General features: G+C 37.1%; 1 protein-coding gene across 4 annotated transcripts; it reads right to left on the reverse strand.

Moving 5' to 3' along the window:
* Positions 1 to 886: 886 nt before the first annotated feature.
* On the reverse strand, positions 887 to 19,334 carry sting1 (stimulator of interferon response cGAMP interactor 1). Of its 4 annotated transcripts, none has more exons than XM_058408885.1 (7): positions 15,432 to 17,033; positions 15,120 to 15,340; positions 10,264 to 10,441; positions 7,339 to 7,447; positions 5,976 to 6,205; positions 4,794 to 4,980; positions 887 to 1,887 (listed from the first exon to the last, which is right to left on the reverse strand). In XM_058408885.1, the coding sequence occupies exons 1-7, from the start codon at positions 15,432 to 15,434 to the stop codon at positions 1,622 to 1,624; spliced, it is 1,194 nt and encodes a 397-aa protein (XP_058264868.1). In that variant the 5' UTR covers positions 15,435 to 17,033; the 3' UTR covers positions 887 to 1,621. The 4 variants fall into 4 exon arrangements, with proteins under 4 accessions (XP_058264868.1, XP_058264867.1, XP_058264866.1 ...); XM_058408886.1 differs by lacking the exon at positions 15,432 to 17,033 and adding an exon at positions 19,180 to 19,334 and having other exon boundaries at positions 888 to 1,887; XM_058408884.1 differs by lacking the exon at positions 15,432 to 17,033 and having other exon boundaries at positions 4,794 to 4,977; positions 15,120 to 15,425.
* Between the last annotated feature and the right edge of the window lie 1,973 nt (positions 19,335 to 21,307).

The following is a 21,307-nucleotide window of genomic DNA, read 5'->3' on the forward strand; positions in this document are numbered from 1 at the left end:
ATATGATACACGCTCACTGACCACTATATTAGGGGCAGTTTTACACCTGTTGGTTTTAATCGGCCAATCGAGTGACAGCAGTATATAAAATAAATAAAATAACAGCAGTAGAAAGCCTCGGTTAATGCTTACATCAAACATCAGAACGAGGAACTAATCTGAGCTCAGTGATATTGATTGTAGCCTTTCCTTCGAATTTCCTCGTAGTGTTAACGACGTCTTTGTCGTTTAGTGAATGAATCTAAACAAGTTATCTACAAGCTAGACACCTGGTAATCAGGTTAGTGGTGACTCACCAGACAGGGGGATATTTATACAGCGTTGCTAAAGATACACCACAAAGAGAAAAGTGCTCAGGATGATGTCATTGTCTGGAAGCATGCTCATCTCCCACTTCTGTCTAAAAAAAACCCCAGACATGTCAGTCCTACATGATGTTGAACTCCACATCACACACATGCATGATCAGTGTGATGTTTCCCCACTTCCTCTGTGTCACTTGTTCATGGAATTCTCATTCAAAACGACTCTTTTAACCAAACAATACAGTCAAACAATATATCTTGTCTTTAAGATCAAATGATCTTAATCTTAATTACGGCTTGGATATTACTTACTTACTTACTTACTTATTTATTTATTTATTTATTTATTTATTTATTTATTTATTTATTTATTTATTTATTTTATTTTATTTTATTTTTTTTATAATTTTTTACATTGTTTTTTAATATTACTTTTAAAATAAATTTAATTTATTTGATTTTTTGGAATTTTAATTTACTTTCTACTTATTTTTACAGTCTCACTACACATTCTTACACATGCACTGCCACTTCCTTTCTTTCTTTCTTTCTTTCTTTCTTTCTTTCTTTCTTCAAATTTTATTCGTCAAATACACAACCATACACACAGTACGAGTAATGATTATATTCACTTTTCTACATTAAAGGTACAAATGATTAAAATAAAGATAAAATAAACTATAAATTCAAAACATGAGACAAGCTCAAGGTCAGGTAAACTGGCTCAGGTCAGGCGATCCACAAACAGGGTACAGTGGGCTAGATGAGGAGACGTACAACTGGGACAACAAACACGGTCAAACACGGTTAAAGCATGAACAGAGAGAGAGAGTAACTTTTAAGCACACAAGTGTCTTTTGTGTCTGATTAAATAAATTCATATCAGGACTCTAACGGTCAGGTTAAATCTTAGCTGGAGCCCAATATGCTCATCATTAGAATGTTCTCTAAAAACAATTTTAAAAAAATAACAACAAAACAAACAAATCATGTTTCATAAATTATAGATTTACTTGTTAGCTTTAAAAAAAACTTTACAGTTTAGAAGATAAAGATCTTAAGAATGCATAAGAATTCATTTAGAATGCATGAATATGATCGAAATCTCCTGATAACCTTAGGAAATACAGAAAGCCTAATGTATTCATAACGGATAATTTATTTTATTTTATTTTTTTTAAAAAAAGAACCATCTATCCTGATTGGATGTGATTATTAAGTTTTGCTATGACACTGTGAATTATCACTGTGAGATGTGTAGAGATTTCCCATCACATCTCTGAACCTGTACAGAAGGTAACTCGTGTAGCCTCAGTTTATCGGTATCTGTTGTGGTTGTAGTGGTTGTTTTGGGTGTAGTCTGTATTTTCCTCAGGTTCTGATCTCAGAGAGTGTGGTTGGCTAATCATCAGGCTGGGCAGAGAGCTGAGTGGCTCGTCCTGGTGGTGGAAATTCACACCCTGTTCAGCCACAGGCTGAGGCAGCTCCTCCAGTATGTCCATGGGGATCTCACGCTTCTGCTGCTGCAAGTGTCTGATGATCTCCGTGGACAGATAGTGAGGATCAGCAGCAGCTTGCTGGTCTGAATGTAACAAAAAAAATAAAAATACATTATTTTAAAGAGTACTTATAAGGAATTATTAGCAAGGCATTTTCTTACAGAAGTTTCGTAGACATAAACGTCTTTGAGAAACTTTTCACATGGACAGATTTTTAATATATTGTAAGTCTTTTAGAAAAGGTCTTTCAAAGAGTGAAATATATTTCTCCTTTGTATATGTATATCTCAGTCAGAAGTTTGACGGTTTTAACCATTGTAAAAGTTTTGTAAAAGTTTATTTGTCATATATACACATGTCAGTGATAGTTTGTACAATGAAATGCTTAGGTGAGGATCAGGCAAACCCTAAAGTGAAAATGAAACATTTAAGAATGGTAATAATATTTTCTATAGTATATACATGGCCTTCCACTTCGTCTCTGAGTTGCAGTTGTTCCCAATTGTGTCCCCTTTGTTATAAAACCAATAACAGTTAACTGTGGAATATTTAGTAGTGAGGAAATTTTACTAATGGAATTACTGCATAGGTGGCAACCTATCAATGTACCCCTCCCTCTTGAATTCACTGAGCTCCTGAGAGCGACCCATTCTTTCACAAATGTTTATAGAAGCAGTCTGCCTGCCTAGGTGCTTGATTTTATACACCAGTGGCCATGGAAGTGATTGGAACACCTGAATTCATTGATTTAAAGGGGTGTCCCAAAACTTTTGGCAATATGGTGTATATATAAAATGGGCAAAAAACATTTTAAATATTTCATTCCACTAAAAGATTTGTAACATACTGCCAAATGTTAAGTAGTATTTTAAAGAAGTTTAATTTTAAAACAGAAAATGAGTTCTCATTTTTATCAGCTTCGTTTGCATTGCATGGCTCATTACCGAGGTAAAAGGTTTTAAAAAATCTACCCATCATTTCTGATTTAAACACCCGAGTCGCATCTTCATCTCCTCAAACAATCATTTCTTCATATTCCTGTCTTTTTCGTTATTATTATAATGCTTCATTGTACATTGTAACATTGTAGTTGTTAACACAAAAACTAACCAAACTCTAATAGTTGTTCACAATTTTTCCTCTTGTCTGGAATTTCACTGTAGGATCTTACTTGAGTTTCAAAATCCTATTGGACCTGTACTTGTGTTTGATTATAAAAATGTTATTAGAACGTTATTGGGCATTACAGAGAAGATTTTCTATCCTAAGATAGAAACCTATTTACCTATTAACCAATTCATTAAGGGTTATTGTTATTAAGGGTTCACTTTTTCATTTATAAGGGTTATTAAGGGTGAGAGTTTGAAAGTTCATTTCTTCAAGATCAAATAAGAAATAAAATTTACAGGTGACCAGAAAGAGACCTGAATACAAGATTTCATGAGATTTTATTTGTCACGTGCACAATTATATCGTCACTCTCTATGGACGATCACCTTCAAACCACTAGAGGGCAACCTTGTACATCTTTTGAACTTTTTTTTTTCTGTCCCCCCTAGTCATGCTCACCTGTTTTGTATTGGTTCATTAGTCACCTCTTTGTCTAGCAACTGTTAATGTCATGGAGTGTTTGCTGTTTTGCCAGCCACGGTCTTGCTCCAAGTCTTAATGTATTTGCAGCTTCACTTAAGGAGTCATGATTTGTTTCTGTTTGCACTACAATAAATATCAGCCATTGCATCCGCCTTCACCCTCATTTTCATACAGTGAAGGAAAACCCAGCCTGTATATCCTAAGATATACAAATAACTGAATTAATATCAGTAAATAAACTGAATTAGAAAAGAAATAGGATATTGGTGTTTGCTTATTTTACATGTAGATTATGTTACATGCTACATTAAAGAATGTGCAGATGCTGGATAAGAACCCACAGGGACCCCATTAAAAAAAGAGGATATTACTGCTTGTCTTCAGGTAGGAATCATCTCAATACTAATGAAAATCCTGGTCAAATTTCCTACGGGAGTCTTTAAGGAATTTTCTTTATGAAAGTTTGCAAACTTTTTGAGTTTAGGACCAAGCACAGAACAAGCATATAGGACATCTCAGAGAGCCTTTCTATGTAAAAACAGAAATACTGGTAAAACACAAAAAGGTTCTGGGTTGTCAACTGGTGGATTGGGGTTCAATCCCAGCACCACTAAGCTCCACTGTTGGGCAATTGAGCAAGGCCCTCAACCCTCCCTGCTCCAGGGGCGCTGTATCATAGCTGCACTCTAACCCCAACTTACTCAGCTGGAAAATGTTCATGAAGATGTTCATGAAGATTTCAGACCTTTAGTGAGAAGAGACCAACCCTGCGAGTATTCTGAGGCATCAAGCTCCAGTTGGATTCTGTTTGATAAGATTTTGGGTATTCAAAGCAGAGATGCCAACCACATGTAGACTTTGAGGACAACAACAACCACCTAATTAATACAAACACTAACATTCTACATATGCTGTAGCTGCATCGCACAACTGACTGTACATGACTGTAGAAAGGACGTTATTCATAATTACACTCTCCGGTGTTTAGAATAATTTATAATCACACTCTAAAGTGGCTGAGGTTCCCTTTGGAGTCTGGTTCCTCTCCAGGTTTCTTCCTCTTGTTATTGTTTTTCCTTACCACAGTCGTCTCAGGCTTGCTCACTAGGGCTGATTTTGTCTAACATTAATCTCGGACTTTTGTACTATGGTTCTTATGTTCTGTAAAGCTGCTTTGAGACAATGACTATTGTTAAAAGTGCTATACAAATAAAATCAAATTGAGTTGAATTGAATATATGAAGAAATACACTGTGCTGTAATGTATGTGTGGCGATAATAAAAAAAAAAGGCTTCAAAAACCCTGAGATTCTACTTTCATATGAACTGCATAGTAAACACCACTGTGTAGATGAAAAGTTTTTGAAAAGCCAGCATGTTTTACAGTAAGACTCACCGTCAATCAGGATAAGGCGGTAGCGGTTGCGACACTCTAGAGAAGTTTCCAGGATGTGGCTGAGAGTTCTGTGGAAGAGCAAGACCTGCTGTCTTCTGTCATGCTCACTGAACCCTGCTGTGTTGTCCTGAGACATCTCATAGAGGGTGAGCAGAGGTGTAGCATACTCCAACAAGCAGAGATACTGCTGGGGACGGAAACCCAGAGGGGTTAGAGAGATCACTTAATAACATGACATGACACCAGGGAGAGCATGCAAAGAAAAACAGAGCTAAAAACAACATGCAGTGCAAAGATTACTGCAATGTTACAATCATAACGTTTCTGTAGCGAGAACATTTCTCACACAACCTTCCGAAAATATTCTTGCTTGAATATTTCTTGGATGCTTATTCATCCAAACCAAACGTTCTGCTGACTTACTATTAAGTTACATTTTAAATAAAGCAATGTCAATATTTCCTTTTCTACAGTAGACTCCATGTAAAGGTGCCTTATTTCTTGACTAAAGAACATACACTGACCAGGCATAACATTATGACCACCTGCCTAATATTGTGTTGGTCCCCCTCATGCTGCCAAAACAGCCCTGACCCTTCATGCACTGTGTATTCTGACACCTTTCTATCAGAACCAGCATTAACTTCTTCAGTAATTTGAGCAACAGTAGCTCGTCTGTTGGATCGGATCACACGGGCCAGCCTTTGTTCCCACGAGTATCATTGGGCCTTGGATGCCCATGACCCTGTCACCAGTTCACCACTGTCCCTTCCTTGGATCACTTTTGATAGATACTGACCACTACTATTTTTTTAAAGAATGCAAGAGTAATACTTAAGAAAACCCCAGAAAAGCAATATACTTGATTCTTATCCCAACCCTAGAAACAATAAAAAAGGTCATATATTTAATATGTATATTTTAGAATTAATATATTTGATTATTATATCAACCCTAATAACAATTAAAAAGCTGATATACTTAACATTATTGTGATTTTAAAAAAATAATATTGCTCGACTAAAAGATTCTTGTGTGAGCAAATCTCAAATTCAACATAACTTCATATTAACCTCAGATTAAAAAGAACATTCCTGAATCAAATTCCTCAAGAATCTGGTCTGGTCAGTGAGCTATATAATGTAGAATGAGTTTTTCATTATCAGTGCTTTTGTTCCTCACCTCTTTTTCCTGGTTGGTGATTTTATAGATGCTGTGTTTGTAGACCCTTCTCCTGACCCCGGCACGGTCCATCTGCATCTCTGTCAGGTTCTGGTGGAAACATATATTATGATCTTCTTCCTCTATCTTTGCCGGGGCCACTGCGCTCAGAGGAAGGAGGATGTGTAGCCGGGAGGAATGGAGAATCACTCCGGTCTGGTTGGAGTCTTTCTTCACCTGTTCCTCCAGCGCTGTGGACACACACACACACACACACACAGGCAAGAACTGTGTAACCAATGTGGGAGTAATTTTTGAATGTTTTAGAGTGTTTAAGGTGTATATGAATGCATTCTTGTTTGGGCATGTATAAAACAATTGGAATCTGGGGACAGCATGATTGGGTTGTCGGGCACCACCTCAATTAATTGATCACCTCTGTTTACAGGTTTAATAATGTAGAGTTTAACACAACCTGTGGGATGAGAGGTTTGGGTATGGTCTTTAACTCTGGACTGGGATTGCATGGCCTGTGTAGAGTGATTAATGGTGGGGGTAACATCAGTTTGGCAGGCCTTTTTAGTGGTAGACGAAACTTGGAGCTGTATCAAGGGTTGCTGAAACCAACTATAGGTGTATGGGTACCTCTAGGAGGGGAGAGTTGGGCCCTCAGTCAGAGATCAGAGGAGATAGAGCTGTGAGTACGTGAGAGAACGCAATTAAAACTGCTGGCTAGTGCAAATGTAAAGAAAAATAGAGCAATAAATTAAACCCAAGCAGAGGCCCCGAGGCTCAACCATGCTGTCTTCAGAGGTCAGAGTGAACTGCTAAATGGAAAAAGCTAGAAAGTGCCACTGATAAGAGCACAGACGTCCATTATTTTTATATGACTGATCATGAAAAACAAATTATAATGGAATGTGAAAGAGTTATAAATTAAGAGATAATGGTGTCCAGAAGAACCCGAAATTCCAAGAAAAAAGATAGGTGGGATTTTCTCAGTAAAGAGGGTTTGGTTTGAATATTATGAAAAGATAAGAGAAACAAATAAAAGGCTATATATTTTTTGATGATTATTTCAGAGGTTGTTGGGATGTTCATTCGTGAGCAGCTCAATTCTTGTAACCAGCGCTGATTGCAAATAAAACCTTGTATCTGCATTCATCCAGTCTGTATGATTCGTCTTCTTTAGTTAGAGTCTTGCTTAACTGAGCTGTCGGGTCAATGTGGAGTTTGGAGTCAGATTTTAGCGAAGTATTAATTGAGTAGTATTAAATAGACCATTATAGTTTCGGACAAAAATATTTTCCACACCAACCAACCAGCTGGCTAATATTAGAAATTAGAATTAGATGATATGTGTCTTGTGTGGAAGTGTGTGTACCTGGTATTACAAGTTTCAGATAACCGAGGTAAAAGGACCAAGCTAAGCCATGAGCTACATTCAGCTGCCTGCTCTCACACACCTCTGAGATCTCTACTGGTGCAGGGCCCTGAAAAATAAAAAAATAAAAGTGAAAGTGTGAAAGAGAGAGAGAGAGAGAGAGAGAGAGAGAGGAACAGAGAAACAATAGGAAGTGGAAGACGTTTGTTGATTACAGTATATGACAGTCATACATACAAAAGCTGTCTAGACATCACATTTATAGAATCATAGAATAAAAATCAACATTCAATAGACTTCAAGAATGATTTGTGATTGACGGCATTTTCACACAGTTCCCTGAATCCTATACAGTGATGGGAAATAAGCATCTGGACACTTTTGGGGACTTTTTGTGGATGCCTGTCCATCACACCCATATGTACTTGTTGAACATCTCATTATAGATTTAGTTCCCTCTATGCTGTTATAATACGCTCCAGTCTTCTGCGAAGGCTTTCCAATAGATGTTGGAGTGTGACTATGGGGATTTGTGATCATTCAGCTACAAGGGCATTAGTGAGATCAGCCACTGATGTTGTAAGAGTGAGGAAGTCTGGGGTTCTGTCGGTGTTCCAGTTCATCCCAAAATGAGTTGTTCAGTGGGGTTAAGTCAGAATCAGGGCTGTGTGCCGGACAGTCAAGATCTTCCACTCTAAACTTAATACACCATGTTTTGCTTTGTGCACAAAGGCATTGTCATGCTGGAACACTGTTTGAGTCTCTTAGTTCCAGGAATTTTACAGCATACAGAGAAATTTTATACAGTTGGATACTTCCAAATGTTTGTGGTAACAGTTTGAGGAAGAACCAGGTATGACAGTCAAGTGTGCACATACTATTAACCATAAAGAGTTAGATAGATAGATAGATAAATGTACATTTGAAATAGATACATAAAAACCGAAGTGTTTTAATATGTATTTCCCCTTATTGTATAGAAAGCAGCTCAGCTCTAAATCTCACTTCCCTCATTCAAATTACTGAGAAGTCTTGTTCAGTTGTATTTCTGACCTTGTGATACTTCACGTCACTTCCCTGCAGTAGCTATGATTCAAAAAAGATATGTTCAGATACTATACTGCTGAGATATATATATATATATATATATATATATATATATATATATATATATATATATATATATGTATATATATATATATATATGTATATATATATATATACACTACCAGTCAAAAGTTTGGACACACCTTTAATTCAGTGTTTTTTGTTTAGGGATTTATTTTCTACATTCTTGAACAATACTGGAGATTTCAAAACTATGAAATAACACACATGGACTTAAGTAATCCATATGTAATGACAACAAAAAACAGTCAGTTGTTCTTTTAAGACAAGAAGGTCAGGTGTTCTGGAATAGTTCTTGTAAGAACTGTATTGTCAAGTGCATTTGCAAAACCCATCAAGCACCATGATGAAACTGGCTCACATGAAGACCATCCCAGGAAAGCAAGACCAGAACTTACCTCTGCTGCAGAGGAGAAGTTCATTTAGAGTGACCAGCCTCAGAAATCACCAATTAACAGCACCTCAGATTAGAGCTGTTACGAAGGCTTTATAGAGCATCAGTAGCAGACATATCTCAATATCAACTGTTCAAAGGACATTATTGTGTATTTCAGCCGCCTTCAGCATTGTTTTACAATGTAGAAAGAAGTAAACATCAGGAAAGACCATGGAATTAGAAGGTGTGTCCAAACTTTTGACTGGTAGTGTATATATATATATATATATATATATATATATGACATTCCTTAGTAAGGTGTTGGGCCATCATGAGCTGTCAGAACAGACTCCCTGAACTTTAGCACAGGTCTCTGGAATGCTGCTAGACGGATAAGCACTCTTCTGCCAAAAGATATTCCTCTCAGTTTAATGATGGTTATGGATAGAGCGGCCTAGCATGTCAATTATCCATTAGATGTTTGAAGGCCATAGTGTGTGTTTTGCATTATTTTTTAATTATCAAATAAACATTCATGCAGTATGGATGAGGGCAGAGTCATCCTGGACATCACGATTGAAATGTTTGATGACCTGTCTGTTTATATAATATAAACACAAATAAAATAGCGAGTTTTAATCTGCAGGGTCCAAGCACCTTTTGCAAATAACATTTCCAGTGGCTAGTTCTTGCCAAGTTGCACAGAACACTAGTCTATGGATAAACACAGTTGTTTGTTTGTTTTGTTTTTGATGATAGGTCAGTGTTAGCCCTAGGAAATAACTGCCTTTTCCAAGTAATCATTAGAAATTCACTTACAAACCAGCACATATAGCAAAATTTCTAGCCTGTTTGGAATTACTGCTCCCATTATTTAAATCCTATGAAGCATTAGATTAATGCTTGTCCTACATTTTACACAAATAATCTTGTCCTGAATATGAATTTCAACTTTGATATGAACCTAAGCCAACAATTAGTAGGTTACGGGATTTGGAGAAAATTCATTTCTACCAGGCTAGAATTAATGCTGGCCCCCTAAATACACTAGTAATATAATATAATATAATATAATATAATATAATATAATATAATATAATATAATATAATATAATATAATATAATATAATATAATATAATATAATATAATATAATATAATATAATATAATATAATATAATATAATATAATATAATATTATATTATATTATATTATATTATATTATATTATATTATATTATATTATATTATATTATATTATATTATATTATATTATATTATATTATATTATATTATATTATATTATATTATATTATATTATATTATATTATGTAAGGGGGGAATGTTATTGAGGAGAGTTTGCTGAGGGGTTTGTATAGTGCTGATGTGATTTGTGTAAGATATTAAAATATAAATCTTTACCAGAACTCTGAACATCTTCAGAAGCAGGTAAAATGTGCTGGTTAAGACACAAAAGACACGCTGTTCATGTGTCCATTGAAGACATCCCACCACCAGCAACAAAACGACCACACACACTCCTGCTAGAGTAGCACGGTTGAAACAGGCCCTGAGCATCCGCTGAATGCTGCCACCATACCTAACAGAGAGCATGGAACAAAAGCGTTGTTTATCTTATTACACATGCATACACATACTGGAACTTAAAATAGGTATTACCTTAAGAAAGAAAGTTATTATTATGAGCAGTGAAAGGTGACGTGAACAACACTGATTATCTCCTCATCATGGCACCTGTTAGTGGGTGGGATATATTAGCCAGCAAGTGAAAATTTTGTCCCCAAAGTTGATGTGTTAGAAGGAGAAAAAATGGGCAAGCGTAAGGATTTGAGCGAATTTGACCAGAAGAGCCAAATTATGAAGGCTAGACAACTGGATCAGAGCATCTCCAAAACTGTAGCTCTTGTGGGGTGTTCCCGGTCTGCAGTGGTCAGTATTTATCAGAAGTATCCTTTAAGTCCTTTAAGTATTTGTTAAATTCTGTGATTCTAACAGGACTCAAAGGATCTGCTGCTAACATCTTGGTACCAGATACCACGGCACACCTTCAGGGATCTAGTGGAGTCCATGCCTCAACAAGTCAGGGATGTTTTGGGAGCAAAAAGGAGACCAACACAATATTAGGCAGGAGGTCATAATGTTATGCCTGCTTGGTGTATATGGTCTTCTACATGAATGTGCAGACACCTGTACAATTTGACATAACTGACAAATTCAGCAAATCAGATAGTGTTAGATACCGTTAAAAAATTCTGCTGTGTAAGTAAAAAAACAAAAAAAAACAAAGCCATTTTCCATTTTCACAAAAAGATCTTTTCCTATATGGGTATTGACAGATGGCATTACTCTCTCCCCTGTCAATCAGAGCAACACTAGCTAATCCTGGTCAATTTTTAGGGGATTCAGTCAGCGCTTTCCTCTGAGTGTGTTCAGTTGCTCTGTGATGTAGCATGTGCAGCAGTTTGACCTAGTTAGTTGTGGAAAATTGATTAAAGTACCTTTGTACTTGCTGAGTCAAACCAAGCTCTTTTTGGTGTAGCAGTAACCCTAATGTAGCATTTACATTTATGGCATCCAGCAGATGCCCTCATCCAGAGCGACTTACAGAAGTGCTTTTGAAGTCTCTGTCAAGGAACTATGAATACCGTCAGTTTAAAACTCTGTTCAGAGGAAATGCACAGACAAGCTTTTAAGTGGGTCATAAGATAGGTCTTCAGTTGATGCATAGCTTCTCTGCAGTCCAGGAGATGGTGGGACCAGTTGAGCAGTGCTGGAAGATCAGAGAGAGTGTCTTGCAATGAAGATTGTGATATAGCAGACATGAGGAAGTACAAAGCATCTGAATTCTTCCCACCCCGGATGACAACGCAATACCCACCACCCTACATGCAATCTTCACAACATGCCCTACTGGCCTGATGCAACCTCGCCCTTTGAATTAGGCCTAAGGTGTTTTTTTTTTTGTTGTGACAGAAATCCCCAATTTTTCCAGTTCCCCAAAGCCTGCATTATGAGGAATTGTCTGGTTTCTCCCTACTGACTAAAAAAACTCTCATTCAGAGGGGACATTCCCTTCCCACCTATAGATGTCCAACCTTGGTTATATCTCAGTCTTTGTGCTGACAAAAACAGTGTCCTGTCCCAGCATGCTGCAGTCATTGGGTGTTATCGTTCTGCAGAGAGACTTGTCAAGCAGGGTTCGCACACCATTTACACAGCACATTTCCTTTAAAGGCTAAAGCTGTAAATGAAGGACGATCACTCGAGGAACTTAACACATCTCCAAATACTTCACGACTAGAGGACGGTCATTGACTGCTTAGCAATCTGCATGTATATTAACCAGTTAAGGTGTTAAAACTATAATCAGGGGGTGTGTTTTAACTGAAATATATTTCCTGCACCAACAATAGTTTTGCTCATTCGCACCTGAGGGTATTTCTTGTTTTTTGAAATAAGGGGTAATTTGGGTACTTCCGTTCATTATTAACAGAGATTTAGTCCTGATATAGAGTGTTGAACAGAGAAAATACAGTTTTAAAATGTTAATGTGCAGGTCCAGTAACCAGGAATGGGCTCTGAATGATGTCTTATCCCTCAGATTCCTACAACAGTTATTTGTTGCATAAATATGGTTCAGATTTTCCTTAAACTCATGATTGAGCATTCTGTGTACAGAGGAGAGATTATAAATGCTAAAGTCTAGATTATAAAAAGATCTTAAAGTCCAGATGTGTATAGATAGCTTATTCTCACGGTCTCCACTCTAATTCATTCCAAAGGTGTTCTATGAGGTTGAGGTTAGGACTCTGTGAAGCTCCTCCACACCAAACTCACTCATCCATGTCTTTGTGGACCTTCCTTTGTGCACTGGTGTGCAGTCATGTTGGAACAGGAAGGGGTCATCCCCAAACTGTTCCCTACAAAGTTGGACACAATGTCTTGGTATGAAGCTGAAGCATTAAGAGATCCTTTCACTGGAACTAAGGGGCTGAGAACAACCCCTGAAAAACAACACCTGAACTCAATGATTTAGAGAGCTGTCCCAAAACGTTTGGCAATACAGTGTATCATTAGGGCTAGTGAAAATCAGAAGCTTTATAGATTTCATTTGTGATCACAGTGAGCTGTACATGAGCAGTAATGCTGCATCATTGGAAATTCATAACGTTCTCTTACTACAGGATCCTCTTGGAAAATTCCAGAAATTCTTAAAAACATCTGCATCACTTACTGGTTCCAAGGCAACCCAGTAGGTCAAGACTGAATGGGATTCACATAAATGATCTGGAGCTATTATCTGAGACATTTTATATGCAGTCACCAGGGACACCATGTAATTGCGTGCCATGACAAGATGACAGCAGTGGATGTAGATGACAGCGGTCAACCACCAAGGTAGGATGCACTCATTGTGAACAACCTGCTTTATCACAGGATGAATCATGACCTCCAGCATTCGGCATAGAGCACATAGAGCAATTATCTTATATATGTTGATCTCAAACACAAAATGATGAAAGAGAATGAAGCTTGCATTCCTGTAATATTTTTCAGGAAGTGGAAAAAAATGAATCAGAATAAGTTTGCTGAGAAAAGTTTTTCTACCAGTCTGTCAGTTTGTTAACTTATGGAGTGTTCAGTTGCAGTTGTATCTTTCCCTTTGTTTCATTGTGTGTTTTGTTTGTTTTTGTTTCCATTCAGCAATAAATTTCTTTGTAATGTCACACACCACAGTTGTGGTTAATGACTCATATGAAAGTAGACACGAAGGGCTTTAAGTATTCCTACTTGTTCATAAGATTTTCTGTTTTTCCCTAGCCCCCTAGGGTCAATATTCTGGGTCAATATAACAAAAATATTTAGTTTTTTCACACAAATGTTTCTATCATTAAAGTAAATGGTGATATCAAACATATTTTTGCTCTCTGAGATGCTCCAAGTGCTTGTTCATTAGCATCTAAAATTTGAAGGTGTTATCCTCAACCACTAAAATTCTGTCTAGGGTTATCCAACAGAGGTAAAAAAACAAAACACGTCTCACACTGTCCTGACTTAAAATAATTTAAATAAAATAATTTGTTTATTCTGATTGTGAATGTCTGATAAGTCAATCTGCAGAGAGAACAGAACACCAGTGTCCTGGTAAAATGGGTAAATGATGAGAGTAAAAGATGGTGTCTTAGCAGTTAGGGTTGATTGTGTTCTGGTGGGATAGCAATGCCCTCAATTATATTTTATATAGTTTACATATTTTAGAGTGAACATGTAAACATGTTAATTATCTAGTTTGAGCCTTGTCTGTTACATGCCAAGGCCAAAACTAGATAATTAACATGTTTGTATTGGCTGAATAATGGACATTTCATGGACGTTTCTGGTCAGGTGATGCATGCTACATGGTGAATTACTGCTCAAATGATGACTGTCATGATGATGTTTGTCTATTTTTATAATCAAATGTTTGCTTTATTAAAATTAATTACACATGGCATAATGAACGCACAGTGCACAGTGTGTTACAGGTAAGAGATCATGTGAAAGCATTGGGAATTGTAATAATATTTGGCTAGCATAACATAAGTTTATGCTAGCTTGTTATATTAAATGTTATGGCTATGCAATGAAATAGCTAGCGATCTGCAATATATGTGAAGTGTCAGCTAGATTACACAGTATTATCATACACCCTTTTGAGTGCAAGTTTTTATTTATTTATTTATTTATTTATTTATTTATTTATTTATTTATGTATGTATGTATGTATGTATGTATGTATGTATGTATGTATGTATGTATGTATGTATGTATTTCAGTCTTCCTCTCCTACCAGCGATGCAAAACACTTGTGCAAAGATTCTCTTCACCTCCCAGTCAATCAGCAGTAAATAATCGCTTTGTTGCTAGGCAGTAGTTGGGTGATACCAACTTGTGCATCGGAGGGGGGGGTTAAGAATTTTTACCTGATTTATTATGACAAACTCAGAATCGATTCAGAACTCCGATAATATTACAAATAAAAAAAAATGCTTCAGCTGATCATGGAATAAATATTAGGATGGTTGTAATTGTTAGTGCTGTTTACTGTGGAAGTTTTAACTATCCTCACCCCCCTGTACGTATATATAATAAAACTCGACTGAAACATTGCAAGTGAGTAATTGCAATAAGTACCATTGTAACATTTAAACACAAAATTTTTATCCTTTATCATGCCCATATTGTCCCACTAACTTTAACCTGTGCATACGTCTTACCTCTGTTGTGAATGAAACAGCCACTCTTCAGCAAGCAGGCACAGGCTGTGCAGTGTCGCACCCAGACTCAGAGCCACTACAAGAAGTCCTGACTGCTCTCTCACGAGTGCGGAGTCCAGCAGCCAAACCATGGCAAACGCAATACTGACAAACCCCAGCGCACACACCACCGGTGTACGGCCCCTAGGCTTTGGCACCACACAATCCTCCACCATCCTCACCTGTGTCAGAAAATAAGCAAAAATGTTTACACTACACAGCCAGTAGGAATGTTTAGATCCGTGTTTTAAGTGACGAAGTTTCATACTGCACCATCTCGGTCCAATTGTCAAGCAGGTTTTCCCCTCAGTGATCTACAGCATTGCAAATAAAAATCCAAACAAACCACATATGTCCTAACCTGTTCTTCAGGTCTGCATGATCATTAGTTAAAACAGCGTCTTTGTACAACACAGATGTTGATAGACATACAATAGCTAGCAATCTTGATAACCAGTGCTGTTATGCTAATGGATGATGGGCGTCTCAAAGAAATTAAAAGAAAAGCTCCATCCTAAAACACTTAAAATTTATTTATAGTAAAGTATTTGTATTTATTTTGCTTAGTGATTTTGTCTGGCGCTAATTTGTTGATATATTCTGTTATTCCTCTGAGTCTTTTCTGGTTGTCTGCTATGCTAAGATTGCTAAGTAAACAAATTTCAGTCATAAGAGATAATGGTTAGGTTTTGCTCTTCAGGTTATGTAAAGCATGCATTTTTTCCAATCTAACACTAAAATTCGCGAAAATCAGTATTCAGTCTTTGAAAAAGAGATGAGTCTCAGTTATGCAGATTTTGGAAGTCAGTTTTTCTTGGCTCGAGTCAGGAGTATTGTGTTAACTCCAGTGGAGCATTAGATGTTTATTTTAATGCATCATCTATCTATCTATCTATCTATCTATCTATCTATCTATCTATCTATCTATCTATCTATCTATCTATCTATCTATCTATCTATCTATCTATCTGTTTATCCTACACTGGACCTCAGGGAGACTGGATTCTAGCTCTAGATTCACCTGGATTGGAGACAGTCTATCGTACAATCACACAACCATTCACACACTGGACAATTTAGAGATGCCAGTCAGCCTAAAACGCATATCTTTGGACTGGGGGAGGAAACGAGAGTACCCTGAGGAAACCCTTAAAGTAAAAAGTGAACCTGTAGGACTCAGAGGAGGTGGGACTCGAACCCTGGAGAACACTTGTGTAACATGAATCACAAATGTGAATGCACACAAATTTTCCTGTATACATTTTGATCCAAAGATCCTGTAATGTTATTCAGTATGCTGTTGCTGTTTGTTAGAAATCGTATCAATGGCACGTCTGTACAACACTTCAGGGTTTGATTAGGACTGACCACCTGCATGGTGCTTTGCTTTCATACTTTTAGATCACAATCATTGGTCAATGTTGAGTTTGATGCAAGTGGATGGGAGGCAGTTTGGTCAGTCCACACTTCCCCGTCTTTACATCTGTGTAACTAATTAAAGACAAGGAAACCAGCTACGCAAACACCATGCACACAAGAACCACTGAGGCAGTTTGATCTGTCCTGAGTTATAATTACGTTATCCCTTTACTGCACTGTGCATAAACCCTGTGTGTTAAACCTGCATGTTTCTTCCATGTGTATGATTAATCATTTACATTTAATAAGGATATATCCACGCTGCTAATGGGACTAAATAAAACATGAACAGCAATGTGAAGCCTATTTATTCAGCTTTCATCTCTTTATTTATTGATCTTTGATATTTTTGAAGAGCAAATAAATATATAAAGCAGGAATAGAGAGCTTTTCCGCATACCTGGTGCATAAATTAATCTGTTTAGGCTTGTATGCATTTCTAATACATAATGTATAAAAAAAAACAAAAAAAACAACTTCTAGCAACAAAGTCCATGTGATAAGTAAAAAAAAATATTTATTTATTTATTTATTTATTTATTTATTTATTTATTTATTTATTTTACCTTTACTTCTTAATATCAGTTATCTTTATGGTTCAGTAGCGCATAAATCATTTTATGGTCTTTTCAGGGTGATTTCTGTAGCATTATATTACTCGTGTAATAACAGATATAACTCTTGCAAAGACTTGCATAATGCATCTGGAATGAGACAATGATCTCTAACCTGCCTAATTAACACAGTATTTGGGGGAATTCTTCTTTTCTCCCAGTCAGGGTGGGAGTTTCCAGGCTGAAGGAAATAAATAAAAATGAAAGAAAAGTGTTTTCTTTGTTTACTTATGGGATTTATTTGGGTTGTCTTTTTGTTTCACCCTGGTAAATTGCTCCTGATTTAATGAATGTGTGTATGATGCATTATGATCCAGTTTGTATTCCTATTCCTAGACTCCGGATCCACCATCAACCTGGGATAAAATACTTCAGGAAATGAACGAATGAATAAGGAAAGGTAGATTGTAGAGCACAAGAAAAAAATGTGTGTGAGTAAATTTGTGATTAACGTAGTCATAGTCCTCTCCTCATTCCTGGGTGAGAAGATTTTTTGAGAAATCTATGGTCAGGTTGTGTGATTATAATCTAAACATTTAAATTGACCTGAAAGTGCCTATCTTTTACTGACTGTCAGTAGGAGTTAGAATACATAAATGCGACTAACTTCATTATGTTTCTGATATCTACAATCTTTTGCTCATAAGTGTGATTGAAAAACTTTTAGTTAATGTAATCCGATTGGTTTAGACTAGGTTTGCCTCACACCTCTGGGGTTTGGGGTTTGATTATTTCCTCTGTTCAGTGTTTGTGAAGTTTGTTTATGTGTTTTCACTGCGCTTCGGGGGATTCCTCTATGTACTCTGGTTTCCTCTTCCAGTCCAAAGACATGCTATGTAGACTTATCGTTGTCTCTAAATTGTCTGTTGTATGTAAATGTGTGTGTGATGAGTTGGCACCTCATTCAGGGTGTCCCCTACCTTGTGTCCCAAGTCTCCTGGGATAGACTCCAGATTCTCCGTGACCCTGTGTATGATAAACGCTACAGAAAACGGATGAATGAACTTGACTTGAAGGGTTTCAGCTGAATTATCGGATTTAACATATAAATCTATATATCTTGCTCTTTGTGTGATATTGTATTGATAACAGGGCGAGTTTTAAATCTGTGTGTGTCTCACTGTTTTAGAGACTAAAACAGAAATTTTACATAGCATTTTTTATGCAGGATTACATTTTACATTTCTGCTGATTCTTTGCATCTTATGTGTATTGAAGAGGTATTTTTTTTTTTCCAGGAATGAAAAGCCAAAAAAACACCAAAAACACACATCTGGATAAAAACGAAATGAAAAAAGAATCACACAAACCACTATCACTGTCTGGAATTTGATCATCAACGTCAACCTGCCATCAGAAATCCAACCGTATCACTGTGTTGTTTTTTCTCATTGTAGTACGTTATAAGAACAGACAGTAGAGCAGCACTTTAGGTGAGATCTTAAGTGATACCTTTTGTACAAGTATCACTTGAAGTACTACGTTTTGTATAGCAAGTCGAAGCCAAATCATCATGCGCTTTGGATAAAAGCGTCTGAGAGGTTAGAAGAAGTGATTCAGTGAAGGGATGCACTTCCTGTAGCTAGTTTCAATGCAATTCAAATTTTATTTGTGTAGCACGTTTAACAGTGGCCATTGTCTCAAAGTAGTTTTACATGAATATACACATTCAAAAAAAAACAATGAGACAGTTTCATTTATATTTATCCAATATTTAGGTTTTAGACAAACCACCATGCGAACATGATACGTCTGATCTCTGAAGGCATTATGAGTCAGCCGTGGCCATGGAACTGTTCCTCCTAGATAAGATCATGATGAGCTCTGCCATTTCTACATTTTCAGATTACAGATTCAGTGAAACACTGCAACAGGACAGAAACTTTCTGATGCATTAAAACAGATTAAAACTGTGGCAGTGTGTAGACTCACTACATCGGGAGAGATCAATGGAGCAAAGTACAAGCAGTGAAAATGAGAAGACTTACCTGTATCACTGAGCAGCCTCTCTCTCTTTCTCTTTCTCTCTCACTTCCTTTCTTTCTTCTCTCTCTCTCACTCTCTCTCTCTCTCTGCTGTCCTCTTTCAGTCTTTCTTGCTTTTCTTCTTTCTGTGCTCTTCTAATGTCTAGCCCCAGCGTCTCCACACCCTCTATTTCCCTACGCTTTCCCTCACACCCACACAGCAGAGTGAACACAGTAGGCACAATGTGCTGAGGCACCGTTTCAGTTTCATTTTCAGTCATCTAACTGATGACTGATATCAGCTATTTATTGGAGATGAAATGTCGGACAAGCTCATTTATTATTATTATTATTATTATTATTATCATTATTATTATTAAATAACTTAAGTAAAATCAGAACAGGATATTTTCAGAAAACATTTCCAGGAACCCAAACACCTTTTCCAGTAATTCTCATCCCAACATAATAACCTTAAATAAATGAGCATATTAAATCAATATTCATATTAAAATTATATTTAAAAATATATACAATCATGGCAAAAAGAGGGGGGGAAAGCATTTTCTATGCTTCTGCTAACTATTTCCAAACAGCAAGTGCTTTATGGGTATTCGGTGCCCTCAAAGGTCCACTGTTTTTACACAGAGCACTACATGGTGAGACTTCATCAGCACACGGTCCTTTGCAGCACTCGGGATGTAGTCTTTATCTTCGATTTGAAGATGAGCCATTCTGTGTTTTGTCATATTTCCTCATGGGAAATGTATCACTGAACCAAAACCTTTGATGATATGAATAGGGTTCATCGCACACACACACACACACACACCTATTGATGACATCCACCGTGACACAACATGAAACCTTGTTCTATTTTTTTTAATTCTGGTTCTTTCTTTCTACTCCTTAACCCTCTGCTCTTCGTGATTTCCCAGCAAACTGCAGTGAGTCACAGTAATTCGACACTATAGCTACGTTCAAGTCTTGTCACTGTGACTGTAGCCCTTCCTACTACTGGTTGTCATAGAAACGTTTACCAGTAAATTGCGTATCTAGCATTGCACTTGGCAGCAAATTAGTTCTGAAACATTCAGCAGAGTATATGTGCATCATAGCATTCAAGATGAAGCAGAAGCACTGTGAGCTCTTTGTCGCGGATCACGTGCGCTCTACTGACTTCACTCCCATTGGTAGTCACTGCAACCGGTCGCTCTCTATTTGCATTAAGATCAACTTACCTCAATTGCATCATGTCAGTGATGTATACACGCCCATATCTAGTCACCAACGCTCAATTTAGCTCATGTCCCCGGAAGTCAGCAGCTCTCAACGATAATTTGCTGCATGTTTAAAAGTAGCATAAGACAACATGTCTGAACAGAAGGATGTATTAAAATATAACAGTGAGTGATGTCTGGAAGGATGACCTATGTTTTGAGAGTCTATTCAAGAAACAATTTCAAAGCATTGTACCAGCCACCCTAGACCCCTTGCAGTTCGTGTACAGGACTAAAAGATCAACAGAGGATGGTATTTCTTTTGCCCTTCACAAAATTCTAACTTACCTGCAAAATAAAGAGAGCTTTGCCAGACTGCTTTTCATTTATTTCAGCTTGGCATTTAATGCTATCATCCCCTCCAAACTCATAAATAAGCTGGGCCTGACTTCTGCACTGTGTAACTGGATATTGAGCTTCCTCACTAGTAGACCTCAACATGTCTGTCTCGGAAAAAAAACACTCCTCCAGCACCATCATATTGAACACAGGCACTCCTCAGGGCTGTGTACTCAGCCCGATGCTGTACACTCTTACGCATGACTGTGTTGCTATCCATCCCAACAACATCATTGTAATATTCGCAGATGACACCACATTTATTAGTCTTACTACAAACAATGATGAGGCCGCATACCGGAAAGAAGTGTCTGAACTGGTCACATGGTATGATCTCACACTGAACATCAGCAAGACCAAGGAGATGGTTGTGGACATGAGGAAAAGTGAGCGTGTCTATCAGCCTCTACTGATCGGAGATGCTGAGGTTGAGGGAGTGGGCAGCTATAAGTTCCTTTGTGAGGACCTCAAGTGGACAGAAAACACGGTGAAACTTGTAAGTAAGGCCATTCAAAGAATGTACATCCTGAGGA

The sequence above is a fragment of the Hemibagrus wyckioides genome, linkage group LG14 (genome assembly GCF_019097595.1).
Source record: "Hemibagrus wyckioides isolate EC202008001 linkage group LG14, SWU_Hwy_1.0, whole genome shotgun sequence".
In the NCBI taxonomy this organism is placed as follows: Eukaryota; Metazoa; Chordata; class Actinopteri; order Siluriformes; family Bagridae; genus Hemibagrus; species Hemibagrus wyckioides.

Bases quoted from the DNA above. Each gene is read 5' to 3' on its own strand.
- sting1 (XM_058408883.1), bottom strand. From the start codon at position 15,424: ATGAAACTTCGTCACTTAAAACACGGATCTAAACATTCCTACTGGCTG. The intron at 6,206-7,338 runs GTACACACACTT...GTGTGTCCACAG, and splicing joins TCTGAAACTTGTAATACCAG to CGCTGGAGGAACAGGTGAAG. The intron at 4,981-5,975 runs GTGAGGAACAAA...TTCCGTCCCCAG, and splicing joins TCACCAACCAGGAAAAAGAG to CAGTATCTCTGCTTGTTGGA.